At 38.8% G+C, this 24,090-nt stretch overlaps 1 protein-coding gene across 1 annotated transcript in view; it reads left to right on the forward strand.

Annotated features, from left to right (window-relative positions):
* Window positions 1-1,178: 1,178 nt before the first annotated feature.
* Window positions 1,179-24,090, forward strand: part of Slc45a2 (solute carrier family 45, member 2) — a 36,483-nt gene continuing 13,571 nt past the window's right edge. The window contains exons 1-3 of the mRNA XM_013018655.1: window positions 1,179-1,580; window positions 5,467-5,643; window positions 22,141-22,466. Of these exons, the coding sequence (XP_012874109.1) occupies window positions 1,199-1,580; window positions 5,467-5,643; window positions 22,141-22,466 (885 nt within the window). The 5' untranslated portion in view covers window positions 1,179-1,198. The remainder of the gene's footprint in view (window positions 1,581-5,466; window positions 5,644-22,140; window positions 22,467-24,090) is intronic.

Raw genomic sequence — 24,090 nt, forward strand, 5'->3', positions numbered from 1 at the left:
TTCCTATTCTGACTTCAAGTTATGCTCAAGTCAGTTTAAGGCTTTTCTCTATAAGATCATATTTCTCTTGTCAAAACTTTTCATATAGCTCAAGGTCCTGCTAGGAATATATGACTCTGTTGAAGCCTTTAAAATAGAGGAAACCCTCTAGAGAATTATACTGGTAAAAGGAGCAGAGATAGTGAGGCAGTCCAGAGGAAACTCAGAACAAGAGGAGTGTTACTGGGACCCTGAAGCCAAGGTTGCCTGCTGGGTGATGATTCCATAGAGGAAACACAGCCACTGCCAAATGTACTTCATGCTAAAGAAACCTGCTCACCACTCCTTTCTTACTCCTTTCTCTCTGATGCCTCCTATTAATTATACCTGGAAGTCAAGGAGCAAGGGAACCTGGGAAATGTAGTCCCATAAGATGCAAAGCACTGGAGAGACTAGATGTGAACAAACTAGGCAGTTAATGGGCACTAGAAAATGTATTTGTTCATTAAATAATTCCTTTAGTAAATATTTATTGAAGATATACCAGGAGCCATGTATTATTCTAGAGATACCATAATAAAAAAAAATAGACCTGATCTTTACTCTTAAGGAACTCAGAAGCTAATTAGCGAAGGATACCAAACAAACAGAACTGTCTTAATTACAAAATTCATTAAGTGCAATGAGGGAAAATGAGAAACTGTGAGTGCTATGTGACAGCAAATGATTTAGGAAGGATAAGACCTTCCATTTTAGATCTAGTTATTTGGCTTCAGAGCTGGGTGTGTAGAAAACTTGTCAGGAAAAGAAAAGATCTGCATGTTAAAAAGTTTGTAAAATAGTATTTATATTTTCATTGAATCCAAGTGCAATAAGACTTTTTTAAAATTTCAAAGCTATGTGTGTGATCATGGATAATACAGAGGGTGGAACAGGAAGGATAGAGAGAGAGAGAGAGAGAGGAGAAAGAGTAAGGCAGAACTCTTTACGAGCCATTCTTAGGAGCCAGAGGCTCACAGCAGCTAATCTCTGTCATGCTTTCCAGTACCAACACCCCCTTTCCCTCTCATCATAACTTGTGATCTTAGAGGCATGAAAGAATTCCAGCCCCTCCCCCGGACTGACCATCTCTGCCGGTCGCTGAGCCAGGCTCCATGTCAAATCTAGTTTGGAGCACAAACCGGGAGGACCAAGCAGGAAGGCACTTTACTCTGTGACTATGGGTGACAATGGGCAGGCTGGCACTCACACTTATCAATCCCTAGCGGACAACTGCCCCTTTGGATCTGTGGAGCCACCCAAAAGACCCACAGGGAGACTCATCATGCATAGCATGGCCATGTTTGGCCGGGAGTTTTGCTACGCAGTGGAGGCGGCGTATGTGACCCCAGTCCTGCTCAGCGTGGGGCTTCCCAAGAGCCTGTACAGCATGGTGTGGCTCCTGAGCCCGGTGCTGGGATTCCTGCTGCAACCCGTGGTGGGATCGGCCAGTGACCACTGCCAGTCCAGGTGGGGCCGTCGCAGACCTTACATCCTCACGCTGGGCACCATGATGCTCCTGGGCATGGCCCTCTACCTCAATGGAGATGCTGTTGTGTCAGGTAAGCCTGCTTCTCAGATCTTACCGTGAGAATGGGAGGCTCTGTGATATTTTCTAGAAACCGGCTAGCACTTCTAGTCTCTAGGCTGCAGTGAATTTCCAGCTCTGAAGGGGTGTTGGAGGAGCCTTTATGTCTCTCATTCTTGACTTTTATAATAGTTTTGAATTTTGATCTATTTGATCGAATTCAAGGTTTCCTTCTGTATCAATTGAGATTTTTAATTTCTGAGCCAGTAAGCCCTACAGCATGTTCTCCTGAGTTGATCAGCTACCAAATGGCTCCATCAGGGCTTGAAGTTAATCATCTCTTATATCCAAACGAGGTTTAATTCTGTTCCTGGCTTTATTGTAGAGCCTTTTAATGAGTGCAGGGCATCAGCCTGTGAGTTAAAAGGGACATTTTGCATTGCAAATTCTGAATGATGATAAACTTAATAGTAAAGCACCTTTTTCTAGCCATTAATGAGCTACCAACTAGTAATTGTGGTGGTACCTTGAAAAAATTGACGTTTAAAAAGGCATATATTTTTAGGCCATTAACTCTTGAGTCAGCAGTATAGATAATTATGAAGCAGAATAATGAGGAACCATTTGTATATAGTTAAGAGCTAAATGCATAAACATGAGGTTTCTGAAAGAATTAAAATGCTGGTAAGTGTATTTCCTTCTGACTGGAGATTAGAAAGGAAGGGTAGGCTTGTTTTTCAATGGTTTTTATACTGGAACTTTTTTAATGTGTGCATAAACTACATACTATTCTTGGGTTAAATAATAAATTCTGACAAGGTAACAAAAACCTACATACATATCCACAGAATGAATATTATTTAACTATTAAAAACTGTAAGGGTTCTAGATATTCATGCACGTAAGACCAAAAGAGGATAGTCTTAAGAGAGAAACACAAAAACCCAATGCCTATGTGCTTCTTTATGTTTATATAAAATTATATATATGCATGTATATTATATATAATATATATCAAAACAAACTCCAAGATATGGAAACAAGAGACTTCTCTTTATATATATATATATATATATTTACATTTTTATTTTTGATGATTCTCTCTTTTCTTTATATATGGTATATTGACACATATATTTTGGGAGGGTGGGGGAAGAGTACAAAACTCAAGGGTGAAAAAGTGCAGCAGTGGAGCTCAGTAGACACTGATGAAAGGGAACTGTTCAATTCTTGGGTGGAGATGGGACGGAAGGACTGGGAAAGAGTAAGGGTACAGAAGACTGTATGAAAGGAAATGTACTCATTCAGACTCATGTAATTGCAATCCCTCTGTACATCACCTCTATAATAACTATAAAGTAAATAAATTATTAAAAAAAGAAAGACAAGAAAAAAGAAAAAAAAACCTGCAAGGTATTCCATCCTTAACTGAAATGGAAACACATTGGCAAAGTTGCTTGAAGGGGAGTGTGAACACTATGTGATCTCATTTGCCAGGGTTATTTAAAATTGTGGGCCTCTTACCTGTAGCATCAGCATCATTAGAGGCTGTTAGAAATGCAAATCCTTAGGCCCCTCTGACCTATTAAATTAGAATTAGGAAACGGGACCATTGATGTGTTTTTAACAAGATAGCTAAGTGTGTTCAAGTTTAAGAAGCACTTTATGTGACGTGAGCACTGCTGTACAGCTGGATCTGCACATACAGAAGTACATAAAGTCTGACAATAAATACTAGCGTTTATCATTGATAGTAGAGAATACTTAAAAGGAGCTTAAGCAGGAGCAATATTATCAAAATTGCAGTTAGAAAATGCAGTAAATGAAGTTACAGAGATTCTCCATGGCAAAGGACATAGCTAGCAAGATTAATAGAAATCCCACGAATTGGGAGAAGATCTTCACTAGCCTTACAATGGACAAGGTCTCATATCTAAAATATACCTGGATCTCAAAAAATTAAATCCCCCAACAACAAATCCTCAAAGAAACAACTGTCCAATAAACGGCCCAATAAATAAGTGGGCTAAAGACTTAAAGAGAAACTTCTCTGAAGAGGAAATAAGAATGGCTAATAGACACATGAAGAAAGGCTCAACCTCTCTAGCCATAAAAGAAATTCAAATCAAAGCAACACTGAAATACCACCTCACCTCAGTTAGAATGGCTATAATCAAGAACTTTAATAACAACAGATGCTGGAGGGGATGTGGACAGAGGAGAACCCCTACTGCATTGTTGGTGGGAGTGTAAACTTGTTCAACCACTTTGGAAAGCAGTATGGAGGTTCCTCAAAAGACTCCACATAGAGCTCCCCTATGACCCAGCAATCCTGCTTTTGGGCATTTACCCAAATGCTTACAAACAAGACCACACTAAAGCTACCACCACAACTATGTTTATTGCAGCATTATTTACCATAGCTAAGATATGGAACCAACCCAGATGCCCTCAGTAGATGAATGGATCAAGAAAATGTGGTATATATACACAATGGAATTCTATGCCTCCATCAGAAAGAATGACATTGCCCCATTTGTTAGGAAATGGAAAGACTTCGAAAAAATTCTATTAAGTGAAGTAAGCCAGGCCCAAAGAAACATAGGTCCCATGGTTTCTCTTATTTGCAATAACTAGTATATGTCTGAGACAAGCAGAAAAGGTCAGATAAGATGATGTTAAGTGAAATGAACCCCAAGATAAGGACACAAGTGTTTTTTCTTTTTTGCTATTGTTTTTAATGTATTTATAAGGTGACTTTTTTGTTGCTTTGTATGTCCCTCCCCTATGGTATAACCCCTGTTTTCACTGTATTTGATGTTGGTATAATTTGGGAAGGGGAAAAGAAAAAACAAATTGTTTAAATAAGGATACAGGTGGACCCATTGCAACAATGAGATGTACAAGACACTATGTCAAAAAACTTTACAATTTAGGTGGGGGGGGGTAGGTAGGGGGAGTGTATCTGTGGAGATGAGAGGGAAGGAATGGTAGGAAAAAAACAAAGGAGGAGGCAACAATGCTTGATAAGAAATGTGCTCATTACCTTGCTCATGTAACTATAACCCTTCTGTACAGTATTTTCACAATAAAAAAGAAAATATGCAGTAAATAGCTATATATGTCCATTTATGTAGAAAAGTTTAGAGAAGGAACAGTTCAGAGAAGCCTGGAATTATAGTGAAACAAAAGCAAAAACAAAAACCCTCAAACCTCTGTTGTTTTGCAGAATTGCAGGTAATGGATTTTCTGGTTGGGAGTTATGTTGAGTGGAGAGAGCAGATTGAGACATTTTCCTCTTTTCTACCTTAAAAATAACATGTATTATTTTTTCGAAACATAGAGAGACACAAAGTAAAAAATAATGTAAAAAATGAGCCTTTAAAATAAAGAAGTGCATAAAGGAATGTTTCTGAGGATAACCATCACTGGGATTGGGACTTGAAGAGTTTTCTTCAACTTTTTCTGTATTGTTAGAATTATGTACAAGAATTGCACATACATCTTTATTTAAAAGCTATAATTCACATCCCAGACATTTCACTTAGAAGTATATAATCCAGTGATTTTTTTTCTGTACAGTCACAAGACAACCATCACCAAATTTAACTCTGGAGTATTTTTTTTTATCAGTACCCTCCAAGTCCATTGCCAATTGGGATTTATTCCCGATTTCTTTCTATGGACTAACCTACCTTCTTAGGTAACCACTAATTTACTTTCAATAATGTCATTCCCTGAAATTTAGTGGCATGATCTTTATAACTTTATAACTTTTCTCACATTTTTATGTGAGAAAACAAAGCAAAATGAAAGCAGTGGGCGATGAGTTGATGACAGAAAATTAAGATGAAATTAAAAGAAATTGTATCATTCTAAACAGGATTCAGGAGACCAATGTTTTTTTTTTTCTCTTTTAGCTTTGATTGCTAACCCAAGGAAGAAGCTGGTGTGGGCCATAACCATCACCATGATAGGTGTGGTTCTCTTTGATTTTGCTGCTGACTTCATTGATGGGCCCATCAAAGCCTACTTATTTGATGTCTGCTCCCATCAGGACAAGGAGAAGGGCCTCCATTACCATGCCCTCTTTACAGGTAGGGAATATTTCAAAGACTCTCCAGCTCTCCACTTAGGGAGGTGCTTCATGGGAGCCAACCAGTGTCTCTGCACATGAACTTTGCATGAATGGGATAGTTGATGGGATGCTCCCATCACGAGGTCCTCTGAGGGCTGTGTGTCTCGGTGCCTTTCTCTAAACAAAGTCAGCTTGTGACTGGGGCTGCAGAGATTTTGAAAAGGAAGTTTACATGAGAGATTTCTTAGAACTCTTTGTGGAGTCATTAAAGTTAAAATGAAAAGAAGCCTTTGCACTTTTGTTTGAAATCAGTGGATCTTGTAAAAGTCAGTCAGTAATGTACCAGCAGCCTTACTTGGGAGTTTGCGATAAATCCAGATTCCTGGGCTCTTCCTCTAGTTGTGCTGATTCAGTGGGTCTGAAATGGGGGTCTGGCAATTTGTATTTTATTTAGCTTAACTTATTACATGTTATAAAATATTATTGGGTCCCAGATGATCTTATGGCAGGAGTCTTAAGAACCAAATTTAAAAACTAAAATAGAATCAACCAAGAATATTATTAAAAAATTATCAAGATTTCCTAGATATATAGAGAAGTCAACTAGCTAACTTGAAATGTTCATAGGAAGACAACAGAAGCTCTCTTGGTTCACTGGGACTGTTGTTAGCCTTGGCTACTATTTGCTAGAGCAATGATATTTAGCACACCATTTAGTATCGTGTTAGACATGGTGGGGAGGGAGATAAAGAGCCGGATCCTGGCCCAGGAGGATTTTTATTTTAGAAGGGAAAGTCTATCAATCCACTATGTCTGTCTTCCAAAAGATGCCAATGTACTTATTTTCTTTTGTGATTCATTCTATCTCTTCCACAGTCAGAAGGATTACTCTCTAGGTCCAAGATGTGCTTGCACATCAAAGCTACTGGGGCCAGCTTTGTCATTTGGTCAGACTTTTGAATGGTGAATATATGACATGGAGGAATTCTTCTGTCCCAACACAGCAAGCACTTACTCCTCACTTTAGGGAAGGTGGTGAAGCAGCAATCCAGGCCTGTCTGCCACCTACTCTTTTCTCTTTGACTTCAGAGGTGTATCTTTGGAGGTAGATGGCAGGATTCTGGTTCTTTTAAAACATGGCAAGGGGAATTTCCCTGTCTCAAGTTTGCTCCTGCCACTTGTAACTATATTCCCTCACCTGGGCTTGTATTCTTACAGAATTTTCTACCTGTGGCTCCACTCACCTGTGTCTTCTGTGTGTGTTTCAGTCCTTGAAGTATCCCAAACATGTGCCAGCCCAATGCAGGCTCTCTTCCTGTCTGGGACATTTTTCCTCTGCTAATCTCATGGTTTAATCCTCCATTCCACTCATCAGTGAAGTCTGCCTAGGCTACCATAGCTATTGTAGCTGACACTGTATGACCACTCCTCTTGCTCCTCTTAACCTTACCTTGTTTGACTTTTCTTCCTAATGCCTACCAGCTTTAACTAGAATTAGCTCACTATCTTTCTGTCTGTCTTTTTCTTCTTCTTCTTCTTCTTCATCATCATCATCATCATCTATCATTTATCCATTCATCTATCATCTATATCCATTCTTCATCTATTAGTATATCAACCATTTGTCATTCATCTATTTTTGTGGTTTATTTCCTCCAGGTTAGTAGACTCATCACTTGGTTCTTTGCCAGATCTTCAGTTCTTGGAATGGTCAGCTATATAATAGGTACTCAGTAAATATTGAACAAGTATTTATCACGTTTCCTATCTGCTAATAACTCTGTATTAGGTTTTTCACTGATCTAAGTCTGGATATATAAGGAGTAGAATTCCCATTTTCAAATATAGATCCTCAGAAACAGTGGGGTATTAAGAACTGGCTCACACTGGGCTTGTCAGAATTAATTGTTAAATGTTTTGAAATTTAGTGAGCTGTGACATTCCATTATAAAAAAAACCAAAAGCTGAAATTGGCCCTCAAAAATATCAAAACTATTGAAATCAGGATAGAGCATTTTTTCTTTTCTTTTTCCTAGAGTATTTGTGATTTACCAGCCTGCTGATTTGAGAGAGAAAGGATTTAAGTAATAGCTTAGTTATGATCAATAGCTAGAATAGATTCTGGGACCTTCCTCATTCGAATTGTATAGTTCCATCTGAGTTATCATAATTTACTAAAGTTAATTGCAGCAGAGACATGGGAAACATTTTGGCTTTTGAGTCTAATGCACTGAGGGTTTATTGATTTAAAAACTGGGCAATGTGGTCCTCATTTCCAGCTTATAGCAGTACTAAGCTTGGCCAAATAAGCTCTGTTTTTTGGCCTCTGATATTACATTATCAACCTCTGTAATTCAGAGACTTTTCTAAGCCCTACACATGACAGGGCTTCTGTGAGTTCAAGATAATATATCCACTTGGATGTTGACATCAGCCTATGGAGTGGTGTCAGCAAACACGTGTAATTTTGATTTTACTTAGGTTCACACTCTGACTACATCTTGTCTAATGTGTATACTTCTTGCTTACCTGGCTTTCTAATATAATTTCCCACATCCATCAAGCTAATTGAGAGCTTCTGAGTTAACCAGGGCATTCATTTGCTTATTGGCCAAGATCCCTTTTTTCCTCCTAGAAAATTTTTTTTTCTTCTAGACAGGATTCAAAGCTCCCACAATCTATTTCCCTTTTGTTCTATTCTTCAAGAATAGAAAGATCCCACTCATTCTTGATCCTATCCAAGAAGGAGCCAATTCTTTCTTCCCCAGGTTCTGGTCTGTTCACTCAGAGAATCTCCTCCCCTTTTCTTCCTGTGGGGATCAAAGTTACTCCAAGACTTTCACCAGTTTCCTAGGGAGAAGGTCCTTCACTGTCTTCTTCTAACTTGCTAAAAATTAATTGCAACAAAGTCATAGGAGACTTTTATCTAACTTGGCTTTGGACTTAATATACAAAATCATCAAAGCACAAAAGCTAATTGAGTGAATGGACATAGAGATGTCTGAGAAGTACATGACTCTAGTTGGAAGAGTCAGGCTGTGTTTCACCATACTTGTATCCTGAATTTGTAGCCCCTAGGGTCTGTATATTCACTCTTGGATGCTAAGTTAAAGGACTACTGTTCCAGAAGGTATTTCAAGATCAAGTTGTTGACAGGGTTGGTTTCTTGTGAAACATTCTGACAGGCAGCGGGCTACCTTCTGGCTGTGCCCTTTTGACTAGATTTGGATCACTGTGTTGGGGTTCCACAGATTTTTGCTTTGATCAGAGAAGGAATTCAATGACAGGCACAGAGGACGCTTAAGAAGAAATATGTTTTAAAATGCCCAAAACAAAGTGAAAGCACACCCTTTGATAGGGAGGTGCTTAGACCCCAGGAGGAATTCTGCACTGAGGTCCTAAGACCTCACGTTCTGATTGGGTCCTGGAAAACTGAGTTATAGGCCATTAACTTCCAGAGTCTGAGCTATGTGTCGTTATTTTGAGCAGGGAGTTCTCAGCGTTGGATGGTCAGATGGAGGATTTTCATTTTCTGTAGCCTTTGGAGGCTTCAGGTAAACAAGATCTCCTACTGTATCTGACATGCCGTTGCATTCATGTCAGCAGGCCAGGATGTGATTATGTTTAAAATCAATATCCAAGCTATCATTCTCAACCATCAGACCTCCTAATTCCTTTACTACTGACTCATATATTGTCTCTGTGTGGCTTTTCCTTTATACATGTATGTACACCCCTCCTCCATGTCTCTTCTTATGAAAACATCAATCCAATTAGATCAGGGCTCTACCCTTGTGGTCTCATTTAGCCATAATTAAATATCCCTTCTGTATCCTATCTAAAAATGCTATCATATTGGGGTTTCAGGCACTATGTAAATTTGGGGGAAAGTACAATCCAATCCATAAAGGTCCTCTCTAAATTTTACCCTCCCTGCTGTTGAGCCTGGCTGCTAAAGTTGTGGAAAGATGGTAGGCAGAGGGAACATAGTAATTTCCTTTCTGTCTCCTTGACATACTAGAGATATTCTCTAATTCTCAAATAAACAGAAAAGCATAAAATATCTCTTGATGTTCATAAAAGCAGCTGAAGATTTTGAATCTTGGACCATAGTCCCACTTTTACTTTTATGACCTTAGTGTTTTGTTTATTTTTTTCTAGCTCCACAAATGAGAGAAAACGTGTAATACTTGACTACTTTATTCATTAGCATGATGATTTCCAGTTCTATTTTCCAGAAAAAGACATAATTTTTCCCAATGACATAAAATTCCATTATGTACCTGTACCACTTTTTTAAATAAATTTTATTGTAAAGGTAATGTGTAGAGGGGTTACAGTTACTTAAGTCAGGTAATGAGTACATAATAACATAGTGATAAATATGGAGTTGCAGTTATCTCTCTAGGAAGCTAACATTGATTCTTTTGATTATATACCCAGCAGTTTGGCCTTTATCATTTTCTACTTCCTATTTCAGCTTATATTTCTAATCACACTCATTGTACCATCAACTACTTTAGAGAAACTGTGTATGTGTATGAATGAGAGAGTAAGAAATGTATGAATGAGAAATAAGCAACATTATGTGTGTATTAATTATCTCTTCAGGGGATGAGTATAATCACTGGAAAATTCAGGCTGATTTCCCTCAAAATCTCCTCAGGCTCCTGAGTCTTCCATCATTCTATGGTATGAGCCCAAGCTATCCATAAGGGATAGCTTAGAGAAGTGTTGTAGCCAATATCACAGTGGCTTGAACACATACGTTTTCTTTTTCTTGAGTAATTGGAAGTCAGTAGATGTCTGCTGGCTTTTGCTCAGCAATTAGATGTCAGAGTGGGCAATTTAATGTTGCTCGGCTTTCTTCATCAACCTGCAGATGCTTAGATACATCATGGTTGCCAGAGTTCCATGTATCATATATGTTTCAAGACAGGAAGGAAGGGGAAGGGAAAGGAAAAAGGAAAAAGAAAGAACTTACACTACCTCTTAGAGTGAATAAAGCAATAGTTTTCCATGCTCCCCCTGCTCCAACTTCTACTTATTCCTAATGGGGCAGAATTGGGTTATGGAAGCGTCCCATGTTCTACAGAGATTGGAAAAATAGTCTTTTGGGGAAGGGGCAACATTTTCCTGAATCAAATTTGCTACATTCCGCAGAGGAAGTGGTTATTATTACTGAACAGGCCAAGGCCTGTAGGTATCATAGAAAATGCAAATATAATTATTTGCCAAATAAAAACAACTAAAGATCAAGACTATTATAAGAATATGACAACTAGAGCTTTCACAATCCATCTTTTTAGTAATAGTTAAAGTATATTTTAATGTTATACTGTTCTTCAATCTACTGTCTTTTGCATTATAATTTACCATTTATACTTTGCTATCTCTCCTATAAGATCAATATAATCTCTGCTGACAGTTCACTTGCAATTTGCCTTCCTTTCTAAGTCGTTATCTTGCTGATAAGAGACGGTTAGAAATGTTTGGAGGAGACTTCATTTCATGTCCTTACTTATATTTCATGTAATTTTACATCAATTAAATAAGCCATGTGGCAAACGGCTCCAATCGGGCAGATATGCTCGCTTAGCTGCTTTGCTTTGTCTCAGTCTCAGCACTGAACTCTAGACCTCAGCCAGTTCTCATTCATGAGTGCCTCTGGCCATGATGCCACCGAAGGGGCATAGCTACCTTCCAGCAAGTTCATGCCTCTTCCAGAAAAACAACTTCAAACACCTTGCAGGGAAATACTAGAATTTTGCCTTGATCAAGGCTTAGATCCTAAAGCCCCTGACTAAGTGATAGTGTCAGATAGTCTACATTATTCATAAACATCTGCCAGAGGACACAAAATGCAGCATGCTGTTATTTGTGTATATAAGCCTTCATACATTTATATCTACAGATTCATTTCTTTAATATTTACTCTCAGAAATGAGCTCAACTAATGGATACCCATGCTGTTTAAGATGCTTGTGGTTAGTCTTATTTTTCTTGTTTTTCCCTCTCCCTTCTTTATTTTTTTCTCAAAATGTTAATTGCTACATTCTGGATGAGTTGAAGAAATAAGACCTCACTGAAGTGTCCTTGCTTTTAATGGAAGACTGACTGTAGTCAGTGAACATGGAGTGAAAAAAATAACAGGTAGGGTGCTATGCTACCACTCTGTTTTGTCTCTGCGTGCTTGCCAAAATTTTTGAGCTTACATGAACTTGGCAAACTGATGACTGCCGGGTTCCACTTGAAGCAAGTATTTTTCTGACAAAGATGTATTCAGTGTCGGGGCCCATTTGATTTTCATCAGCAGCAAGATAGCATTCACCCAAGGAATCCAGTCCTCCCAGTAAATTGAAATTCTTTTTATTTGTTGCACAGCCATAGTTCTAGTCCAATATTTCTAAATGCTTTGCAAGTAAGAGTCAAAGGGTTCATTGCCAATTTTTTTTCCTCAGCATTTTTGGATAGTATTTATTTATTTAGAAAAGATGTGGCTGGCTCTAGAGTGATATTTCATTCTTCCAACTTTTGTTTAAAATTAACTGACATCTCTCCATTCCTGGCAGCCAGGGTGAATCTGCCCATGTTCTCTCACAACATTGTCCTTTGCATTAGGGATCACCTAAGGCCTTGAAAACAACCAGCGTACCCAAATCCATGTTCATTGGTAGGAAATTCCGCCTTTGTGCCAAAAGCTTCTAACCAAACACATTTCTGCCAAATTGGCCCCTAAACCTTGCTGTTCTGAGCAAGGGATCTTGGTTAGAGACTTAAATGAGGCATGATGGGAAATCCTGTCTCCACCCATTTACTGTAGACAAAGCAACCTAGTATTTTGGAACTGTTTCCTTACAGGCATGTGACTCTCTACTCAATGGTGATTATTGATAACCTGGGAAAAGATCAAAAACGCAGAGCAAGGAGACATCCAAATAATTAAATACAAAATGTTTCTATTTCCTTGAATTCCACTATCGCCTTCAGGCCTGAAAAAGTCATATTTGTAATGAATGACTCAATATGAAACTTGTCCCCTGTATGTCTTGGGATGAATGGCAAACTTGTTAGGCTCAATCTTTTTTTTAACTTTTCTATTTTTTTTAATACTTCAAAGTATGCAAAAAATACCAACATGTAAAAAAATGTTCTGATTGGCAAAAAAAAATTGAAGACTAAGAAAATGAGTCTTACACAAAATCAGAGACAAGAACCTTTGACCTAAGTTTTTGCATGGTAGAAAGGAGCTACCTTTCATGTTTGAGACTATTTTATCTTCTTCTCATTCATGAATAATTTTTGATGAGTAGTTTTGTTTCATCAACTAGATTCCCTTTGAAGTTTCTGCCTGTGTGTGGAAAACCTTCACATCTCTTCATTCAGGCAGCTCCAAAAGGATGTAGCTGTGGGCGAGGGGGGGTGGGGGTGGCAAACCAAGGACATCGGAATTTAGCTTGTGCCCGATGATAGTGACTTAGGCCAACATAGTTAATATTTCCTAACTAACATCTCCTTTCCAGTTAAATATGGACAAACCAACTCCCAAAGAACCTCAAAGGCTAGTGAGAAAAGAACATTTTTACCTTTTGTTTTAGTTTTAAAATTGACATACAGTATTTGTACTAATTCATATCATTTGTTATGGTTGCATATGTGGTGGTCAAATTAGGATAATTACAATGTATGGTGATCAAACCATTTTCACCTTTTCAACTTAATACTTCTACGTGTTGAGAATCTTGTAACTCTTCTCTAGTTATGAAATATATAATAAATTGTTAGTGAATACTATTACCCACCTATACTCTAAGATTTTGGACCGAATTCCTCTTATCTGACTATAGTTTGATGCTTACTATCTAACCCTCCTCCCACCTCTTACCCCACCTCACCTCTAGTGACTACAAATGAAGTAGGGATGCTGAAACTAACCTGCACCATCTTGGCCACGTGGAGGATGATAGGGTATTGGGTTTAATTGGCGCCATCTTGTCTTCATGGTGGAGGCAACGAAATCCCACCTCCTAGGTGATGGAATTCCTAGAGGCAAGGGCGGGGACTTGGACAATAGGTTCAAGGACCTGCCAGTCTTGGGTCCTAAACTCTCAAGCACTTTGTGACCCTGCCTCCTGACTTGACCCTACTTAGGCCAGGACCAGCTCAGGCCTGGGTATGCCATGCCATGTGTCTCCTGTCTGCTTATGTCCTGTCTCCTGTCAACATGGCATCCCACTTCCGCTCTCCATTGGAGCTGATCTGGTTTGTTGGTATTGTTTTTCTGCTCTTTCTTTCCTTTCCTGCTCTCATGGATCAATTTTCTGACAGGGTGAAGTATATTCCCAGGGCTGCAGGTCTTTGTGTCAAGAGTTTGCCTGCAGTCATTGCCTTTCCAATAAGGACTCCTGATTCAACCTTTCAAAATGTGGCTTCTCTGTTTTCCTCACCATATAACAATTTGGAAGCCCACTATTCTTCCACAGATTTATTTCCACAATGTTTATCTTTTTATTTCACTCAACATGATGTTTCACTTATTCCACTTAATGTAATGTCCTTTGGAGGGACTTTCCCATACTCTTTCTCTGCTTGAAAGCCCTTTTTGTGTATACCAATCAGCCTGATTTGACTCCTTACTTTCTTATCATAGAACTCCTCCTCACAAGTACACTAATCATTGCTTGTCATTGTTATTTATTCAGTTGTGTATTGTCACTTGCTTATTGTTTATTTTTCCAACCAATCTGTAAATTCCACATTTGCTGTTGTTTTTCCTATTCTGTAACCAGTACTATGAATAGTACTGTAATATGAAGAGTACTTGCTAAATATTGGTAGACTATTCTATTATAACGTCCTTATTTTATAAATGACCAATCTGTGTTACTGGTAGGTAATGTGACTAACTAACCATATATCACACAGCTTGCTAGTGGTAGTCAATGGGTAAATCCCAACCAATCAACCTGCCTACATACCAACTAACCAGCTAACCAAAGATGTAACCAGTTTTAATCTGGATTACTCTAAAAGTTGAGCTCCAGAAAAGATTTGTGCACAATTTGGGAAGTGATTCCAGAGAGGAAGAAGAAGAAAATGATGGAGTGGGATGGACTAATCAGGTATTATGAAGTTGATTTCTATTTCACTTGGTCACCCTCCATCTTACTACATCCCTTGAGGAGCCTTGTCGAAGCATGTCTCAGAGTTATGTGTCTGGGGGATGAAGGAGAGTAGATAAGTCCATCATCTCCATTAAGGGCAATCTTAAGTATAGAATGTGCTTGCTGAGTGTTATCCTTTCAATGTGAATTCCCTCAGATAATGTGAGGTCCAGGTGCGTTGGTGCGGGGCAGACCCAGCTTAGTACTGGTCACCACAGCAGCTACTGGCACAAGAGAGAGGAGAACTGAGATTTGCAATGGCTCCAGATGGCTTTCCTATTCAGCTGGTGATTTCTAGACCTGAGTGATTTTATTTTATTTCATTTTATCTTTATTGTTGTTTTTTAACTCCAGAATATGTGCTCCACACTCTTTCATCACCACTAGGAGGAGTTAGAGCATTTTGCAAAGTACTTTATTAACCTTACAGCAACAATGAGCTTTTGCAACCCAGAGCTCAAAACATTAGTTCAGTGAACTTAAAAGAATTAACTTCAGCCACAAATGGCCCCAGATGCAGTTCAATAGTGACTGGACTTTACACCCATTTCTAATCCTTAAGCAAGAAGAGAAACAAAAGTGATTTTATGTGTGAAATGTCAAGAACTTTATCTAAACTGGATTAGCGATAGTCATTAACACACTCAGTTTGAGAAACCTGCTTGTGCAGAAAATGATGGGATAATTATGGTGATTGCTTTTGTGGGAACCGTTATTACATTAGGCACATTAGCACAAATTAGAAACTTTCAGCAAAAACCAGAGCATATGCTATCCCTGGCAAAGATTCTTCACATGCTTTCTGCACTTATTTATTGAAGTAAGGATGATATTACCTAAGTAACTCCTGTTACCTAAGTGAGATATTGAGAACATTTCTTTTGAACAGTAACACTCTTCCCTATTTTCTCCCAGCTTTTTTTTCTCCTAACCCTCATCCCCCTCAAAGTTCATTTCCAAACATAATGTCTAGTGTGTGCCACTGTTGAATTAGTTTACCCTTTATGCCACTGCTTCTGTGCCTCCCCTTTTCCTCCCCAAATCAGATAAATTTATGTATAAGACAAAAGGTACAGAAATTAAATATGATGATGAAACAGGGCGGGGGATAAGAACTTCAAAAAAATAAAATAAAAAAATCTCTGGTTTCTACTTCTTAGAGTTCATTTCAATAAGAATCATTTTATACAATCATTTGCACATAGCTATTGAGCGCTTATGATCCTCTCCTAAGAATAGCCTCCTTTGGTCTCACTGTGTGAATATTTTGAGTCCTGTTTAGTTTATTGTGTCCAAGTGTAATTTAGAATAATACAATTTTGATGTTGGTCTTCTGCAAATTTTCTAGTGAATAGCATAGATGATGATAGCACACTATGGGGAGGATTTTTTTTTTTAATGTCTAAATTAGGTGTGACTCCTAAACGCTAAACTCAGTCCATGATTTAGGTTGAAACTCTGGCTACATGATAGCCACTTGGGGGGGAATCTGCTCCCTGATTTCTCCCTTCTGAACCTTGGTAGGTATCTCAAGAATCAGGACCACCATTTCTGTAAGGATCCATTCATATGGGTGCACTGTTTCTTGTGGGAAGTCTTGTTTAAAGAACATCTTCTCCTGAATCTAAGTCAATGTCTTTGGTGCTATAGGGCTTTAGAAACTCAGAAACAAGGAAATTATTCCTATTTCTCTGTTCTCTGTTGTCATATCCTTGAAAAGGATGGGTGGAAGGAAGAAAGAAAAGAAGGAAGGAAGGAAAGAAGGAAGGAAGGAAGGAAGGAAAAAGGAAGAGCCTAAAGGGAGAAGGAAATTCTAGGATTCAAGGTAGGAGGAGGAAAAGAGGAAAATAACTAAATATATAATCTTAGAAAAAGAGGAAAATAACTAAATATATAATCTTACTAACTTCTCTAAGAGAAAAGTTGCTGTGTAAATCTGAAATGCCAGGTTAGCGTCAATGTGCTGCCCTCTTTGAGCACAACATGTGTATCATTTAGACTGGTTTTCCTTGTACTCTCAGTCTTCAAGAGGGCAGGAGTCTGTCTGTCCTGTTCATTGCTGTATCCTAAGCATCATCTGGCATAGTTTCTGACTGGAGTAGATGTTTCATCAATTTCTAATACCATTGGATGACAACATCCATATAGATCATCTGCTATTTAGGTTCATTTTCCAGGTTTTAATAGGTAGGTAGTAACCAGAACTAATCTGACATATTCAGTGCTATTGTTTTACTAGTAGAAAAGAATCAAAATTACCCATATTAACCCTAAGGACAGATGGGGAATCTTTAGTCTGTCCTCCTTTACAAGTAAAATAATTGGCTCCTGCTTCCCCTCTTTCCTGGCAGTACTGAATTCAGGGTCTTTCCCTTGTCAGGCAGGTATTCAACCACTTGAGCCATATCCCTAGCACATACTAACAAATGCTGCTTCTGGATGGCTGAGGCGGGGGGATGTGTGTTTTCTCTTTTGTGGTTTTTGGTTTGTTGTTTTTTAGTTTGAATTCAGGGCCTCCCACTTGTTTGGCAGTTGCTTTACCACTTAAGTTACACCTCCAGCCCTTGAGAGCTGGAGAGCTTTCTTTACTTGAGTTATGTCATCATTGGGGTTGAACTTGTAAGTCAAATATTTTATACAGAGAGGCCAATATGGATACATGGTAAGGACAAAGACAGACCTTGGGGGTGCTCTCTTTATTTTCCTTAGTTTTCTGGATTTTTTGGTCCTGAAAGATTTCCAGTTTCCATCTTGCTTATTGTTGCAGATTAAATCCACTTGGCTTCTAGGATGAGCCATTGTTGAACTTGTACCATACGTTATGAAATAGGACATCTGTGTGCTAAAGCCAAAATGTGTTCTCATGACATTAGCCTTGGCCTGAGTTTGATGACACAGCCTGGCTTGGTGTGTTCAGAGCCAGCTGGACTAACTCGCCCTTCTTCATAAGACCTTGTTAGCTAATGTGGCTGCAGATGTCCTCTGGACATTGGCTCTGGCGTGCCCAGTAGCTTGGTGACTTTCCAGATGCCCAAATGAATCTGATCTTGGTAATAGGATAAATGCAGTTTTCTATACAGATGTCAGAGGCAGTAAATGATAAAATGATTAGCCTTTGTTACAGGTAAGATGATGAAACTTTGTTTGGAGGAGACTATCATGGAAGATAAAATCCTTCTTTTAAGCAGAGGAAGGAAAGAGGAAAGATGTCAGTGAATTCTTACAGCCCTCTATTGGCCCTTGCATAGATGAAAGTATCGATAAATCTGGCTTAAATGTTTCCTTGGGGTTTTAATATTGTATTAGAAGAATCTCCCTCTTAGAGCACTATGTCACCCAGACACATTATCTTATGTTGTTGTTGTATCTTGTAGCTACTTTCCACCATAGCTTTGGGACAAACAAAACAGTTTTGTCTATTTCTCCCTCTCCCTAAGAGAAAATGATATATGGTAAGATTTTTACATAATGATTAATGAAGGAACTAATGGGAGAAGACAAGGAAGCAAGCTCTTAGAGTGTCTGTGTGTGTGTGTGTGTGTGTGTGTGTGTGTGTGTGTGTATGCATATAAGCATGTGATTTACAAAAGATAAAACACTAGGCTAAAAATAAGCCCATTAAAACAGATGAGTAATTTATCCACAGCGCTACAAAATCTTACTATAAATCATATGTAAGTCTGCAAATCCACTTGTTTTTGTAGGACTGAAAATCATTCTCAGTTGAAGGTTGCTGGTCATCTCTCCAATGATAGTAAGGTCCCATTCCCTAGAAATGTCATGATGAGGAGTGTAGGCCTTTGGAAACTCCCCTATCTTCTGGCCACTCCAAGAGTAGCCCTGGTATCACAGGGAATTTGAAACAATACAGTGTCTCAAGCCCCATCCTGAACCTTCAAATCAGAACCTGTATTTAAAAAATACAGCCTATGAGATGGTGTGAACATTATGGTTTAAGGTGAATTGTTTAAGAATGGTATTAGTACTTTTTTTAAGTCAGTTGCCATTTTTACTCTTCCCAAGTTTGAGATACTGAAGTTAAGAAGTCAACTCAGGTTTTAGCTCAAGTGGTGATATACTAATTCTAATTTTAATTGGTTCAAATTCTAATTATGAATAATAGTCCTTTCAGCTAAGTCTAAGTGGCAGTTGTCTCCTGTTTCTGGGGAATTCTGAGTTAGAGTTCTTCTCGGAAGTGGGTCCCAATTCTGCCATTTAAAAAAATGTTTTTTATTGTAAAAATAGTGTACAGAGGGGTTACAGTTTCATGAGTAGGGTAATGAGTACATTTCCTATTGAGCATTGTTACATCCTCCTTTGTTTTTCGCCTACCATCCTTCCCTCCTCATCTCCCTAAACAGCCCTCCCCCCTCAATTTTTAAAGTTCATTTTCAATATAGTATCTTGTACATCTCATTGTTACAATGGGTCATCCTGTATCCTTGTTTCAGCATTTTGTTATTTCCCTTCCCCTCCCCTAATTAGAAAAATGTATATACAAGATGCAGGGCACCGACATAACATACAGTGAAAACAGGAGTTATACCGTGGGGGAAGAACATACAAGAGAAACAAAAAAATCACAGAGTACATTTTAGATGCATTAAAAACAATAGCAAGAGAGAGAAAACAAGTTGTGTCCCTATCTTGGGGTTCATTTCACTTAACATCATCTTTTTTTAAACATTTTTATTTATTTTTTATTGTGAAAATACTGTACAGAGGGGTTATAATTAGATGGGCAAGATAATGAATACATTTCTTATCAAGCATTGTAGCCTCCTCCTTTGTTTCCCCTTCCCATCCCTTCCCAGCCTCCCCCCGCCCCCCCCCGAATCCTCCCCACCCCCACCAAAGTTGTAAAGTTTGTTTTCGACATGACAACTTGTACTTCTCATTGGTCATATGTACATAGCTTTTGACCTTTTCTGCTTGTCCTTGACTTATACTAGCCCAGGACTGGATGGATTTACGGCAGAATTCTACAAGGCCTTTAAAGCAGAAATCACACCAATACTCCTCCAACTCTTCAATGAAATTGAAAGTGAAAGGTCACTACCAAACTTTCTATGAAGCCATCATAACCCTCATCCCAAAACCAGGCAGAGACTCATCAAAGAAAGAGAACTATAGACCCATCTCTTTGATGAACATTGATGTAAAACTCTCAACAAAATTTTGGCCAATCGACTTCAACAACTCATCAAAAAAATCATACGCCACGATCAAACAAGATTCATTTCAAGGATGCAAAGCTGGATCAATATATGCAAATCAATTAATATAATTCATCACATCAACAAGAGCAAGGATGAGAACCACATGGTTATCACAATAGATGCAGAAAAAGCATTCGACAAGATCCAACACCCCTTTATGATGAAGGCTCTGGAAAAACTAGGAATCCATGGAACATTCCTCAATACAATAAAGGCTGTATATGACAAATCTACAGCCAGCATTATACTTACTGGTGAAAAACTAAAGCCATTTCCTCTAAACTCAGGAATGAGACAAGGATGTCCACTCTCTCTACTTCTCTGAATTTAGTATTAGAATGCCTAGCTACAGCAGTAAGACAAGATGCAAACATAAAGGGGCTCTAAATAGGGAAAGATGAAGTAAAACTCTCCATCTTTGCAGATGACATGATCTTGTATTTAAAGAATCCCGTGGATTCCACTCCCAAATTACTCAAGCTGATCCAATTCTGCCCTTGTATGTGGTAGTGCTTTACTTGCATCCTCACTGAATTCTCATGAAGATATATCACTGCTATGGTTAGGATATCATGTTGTGTATCAAAGGTTCATATGCTGGAAGCTTGGTCTCCAGTGTGACCACGTTGAGATGGTGGAGCCTTGAATACGTGAAGTCTACTGGAGGGTGGTTAAGTCAAGGAAACTTTATCTTCATGATAACTCTAATAGGATGGGTTAGGTCTCATGGGCTGCTGGTTCCCAAGGGGAGTGGGTTATTACATAGCTCTCTCCATGTGCTTGGTCCCTTCTTCATGTACCTGTATCACTTTCTGTTTCTCTGCCATGTTGTGTGCTAAGCCAGGAGGTACATTGCAAGACACAAACATCAGACCATTTGGACTTTCTAGCTACTAGAGTCCATATAGACTAGTTTTTATGTATACAGCCTCAGAGTTTTGTTATAAAAAACGCCTATGTCTCAAAGGAGAGGTGCCCAAGATCTCATGATGAGAAAGCTTAAAAGGAGAAATCACAATCAGACAATCCACATCCCTTTTCTTTCCCTGCCATCTCCTACCATGGAACCACTAAAGCTGAGGAACCGTCTTCAAGTACCTTTCTCCTCTGGAACTTTTGGACCCGTTGATATCTTTAACTGTATAGCCTTCATTGCTGAATAAGAAGATTGCTATGATTAACTATTAATAAACCACATTATCTCGATTCCATCAACTAAACACTCTGTAGAACTCCTTTGGATTCTTTGAGTGTTCAGTCCACAGTCCTGGATATCATTGATTACAAGTTAGTGAAAGTAGATGTTACATACCTGCTCCTCCCATTTTTAACTGCCTTCTAGGGAAGTGGGGTACTATTTATTCTCCCAGTATTTTAAATAACTCCTAGTATTATGATTCATGGAACTTGCAGTCAGGTTTGGTTCTTGGGGTTCGGTTGTATCAGATTTGGTTATAGGAACTCAAGATTTGTTTTCATTTTGATCTTCTGGTGTGTGAAGGTTAGTTTTCAGGTAAAGTTTACTATTTTTCCCAGAATTGGCTTCAGGATATAATCTTCCTCTCTATGGTCTGAGATATAACTGGAATCATAGCCCTTCACCACCATACCTGGCTTACTGGTTGAGATGGAATTCTTTTGCCCTGACTAGCCTCAAAGTGAGATCCTCCTGATCTTTATCTCCTTAGTAGCTGGGATTACAGGTATGAGCCACTGTGCCTGGCCCCAAATTAATTTTCTTTGGGTCATGAATTTTAAGTTAAAAAGTAGTCATATAGTGTAATTTGGAAATGCCGCCACATTTACTAAGCTATCCTGTGCATCTGCCACCATGCCAAGCACTCCATCATTAATCGTGAACCTACTGGTAGGTTGCTTACCAGATTGCTTACTATTTTCACATATTAGAGCTGAGGAAGTCCATGATCACAAAGGGAAAATACCAGAGTCAGGCTGAGCGGCCATTGCCTGACTGGCGGTGTCTCAGCCTCTCACCGTATTGCCTCTCCAGTCATCTCTAGCTGCCCCTGTTGCCCTCTGGATGTTTTTCTACTAAAGGAGGAGGGTATGTACATGATAGAAAGGAAAGATGGTCTTCCCAACAGGCTAATATAGCTTTTCTTTCCTTTCCAGGTTTTGGAGGTGCCCTGGGTTATCTCTTGGGTGCCATAGACTGGGCCCATCTGGAGCTGGGAAGACTGCTGGGCACAGAATTCCAGGTCATGTTCTTCTTCTCTGCCTTGATGCTCACTCTGAGCCTTATTATGCATCTATGCAGCATCCCCGAAGCCTCTCTTAGAGATGTTGCAAAAGATATTGTCCCACAGCAACTCTCCAGGGATCCTCCACTGTCATCAGATGGGATGCATGAGTATGGCTCTATTGAGAAAGTTAGAAATGGTTCTGTAAACCCAGAGCTGGTAGTGTGCAGAGGGAAAATCAAAAAACGCGCCAAGCAGGTAAAAGTGCACTTTCATTTTTCTTTACTTGGGAAAAATGTTCTTGCTCTTGCTCTTCCTCTTTTTAAAGAAATTCTCTCTTCTATTTGCTTCCTTGATGTGAAGAGTTTTGTGAAGTCTAATTGAATCTTCCAAACCCAATAGCTATTTTCCCTTTGAATGAAAATTTTACATCTCAAAAATAATCAGGTACATTTCCTTCTGGTTACTTATTTCAGAGCATCAAACCAGGATGCCAATTGTGAAAGGTTTGAGCATAGGAAAAGCCTGGAAGCATCTGCTGGACAAAATGTAGTTTAAGTTAGCATTGTAAACTATTAATACATGCCCCCAAATGGCAGTATCCTTGGGATAATGATTACATTGGACATACAGTAAGTGTCTGCAAAGTTCAAGAAAGGAAGGGTCAGAAAACTAGGTAAATTCTTGGATTTGGGGAGTTTTGTGAAACCTCTGGAATACAAGTTCAGGAGATTGATAGTTTGAGATACAAGTTGCAAGGAAGTTTGTAGGAAAACTGACAAAAAAAAAACCAACTGGGAGGAGACATTGTGTTTAGTACTGATCAAAGTTACTAAGGTTTCCTAAAAAGTGTTGGCTAGTAAACAGTATTTTGGAAGAATTTTAAGTCCATATTTCCATTATGCCTTCTGTATGAGTTAGTGCATAGACTGTCTCAAGTAGCAATGGTTTGTACAAGAAGTAAGAAATAACTTCACTTCTATAAAGGTCCAAATGGTGGACTGGGATGATGGAATGATTCCACATTCAACTTCCATTCTGTTACTGGGCCTGGCATGTTCCCTGATAGATACAATTAAAGTGGCGAACATATTCTCCTTGCCTACATATTCCGCTTGCCTACTTAGACAACAGGCCAGAACGTACTTTTATGGCCACTCAAAACTGCAAATAAGACAGCAAATACTGCCCTGGAAGGGAAATCCACCCGACTGAAATTTTCTCTTACTTATAGGAAAAAGAGAGCAGACCTGAGTGACCAACATCTGTTCATCTCTGACAGCTTGCTAGCTCCTTATCCTGATAGTTGTGTGATCTTTGGTTCATTAACCTATTGAGATAAGTTTTTCATCTGTAAATTGAAAATAATTTCTACATCCTTTGTACTAGATTTCTGAGTTAATATTGAAGGTAAGAACACTTAACCCAGTGATTTACAATTAATAGTCACAGAAGCTGCTTTATTTTGCAACTTCTTTTTAAATAATTAAAAATGTTTTAAAAAATAAAAATTCTTTTAAAGAATTAAAAAAATTTCATTTAAAGAATTAAAATCTAGCTAGGTGCTGGTAGCTCACACCTTTAATCCTAGCTACTCAGGAGGCTGAGATCTGAGAATCACGGTTCAAAGCCAGCCCAGGCAGAAAACTGGAAGTGGCACTGTGGCTAAAGTGGTAGAGCACTAGCCTTGAGCTGAAGAGCTGAGGGACAGCGCTCAAGCCCAGAGTTCAAGCCCCATGACTGACCCCCTCCCCCCCCCAAAAAAAAGAAGAAGAATTAAAATCCAGGTAAAGTTGATGCCCTGGGGCAGAAAGGACTCAGGAATTATTTGGTTTGTCCTTCCTTCCTTCCTTCCTTCCTTCCTTCCTTCCTTCCTTCCTTC

This window comes from Dipodomys ordii, unplaced genomic scaffold (assembly GCF_000151885.1).
Source record: "Dipodomys ordii isolate 6190 unplaced genomic scaffold, Dord_2.0 Scaffold41, whole genome shotgun sequence".
Taxonomy (NCBI): Eukaryota; Metazoa; Chordata; class Mammalia; order Rodentia; family Heteromyidae; genus Dipodomys; species Dipodomys ordii.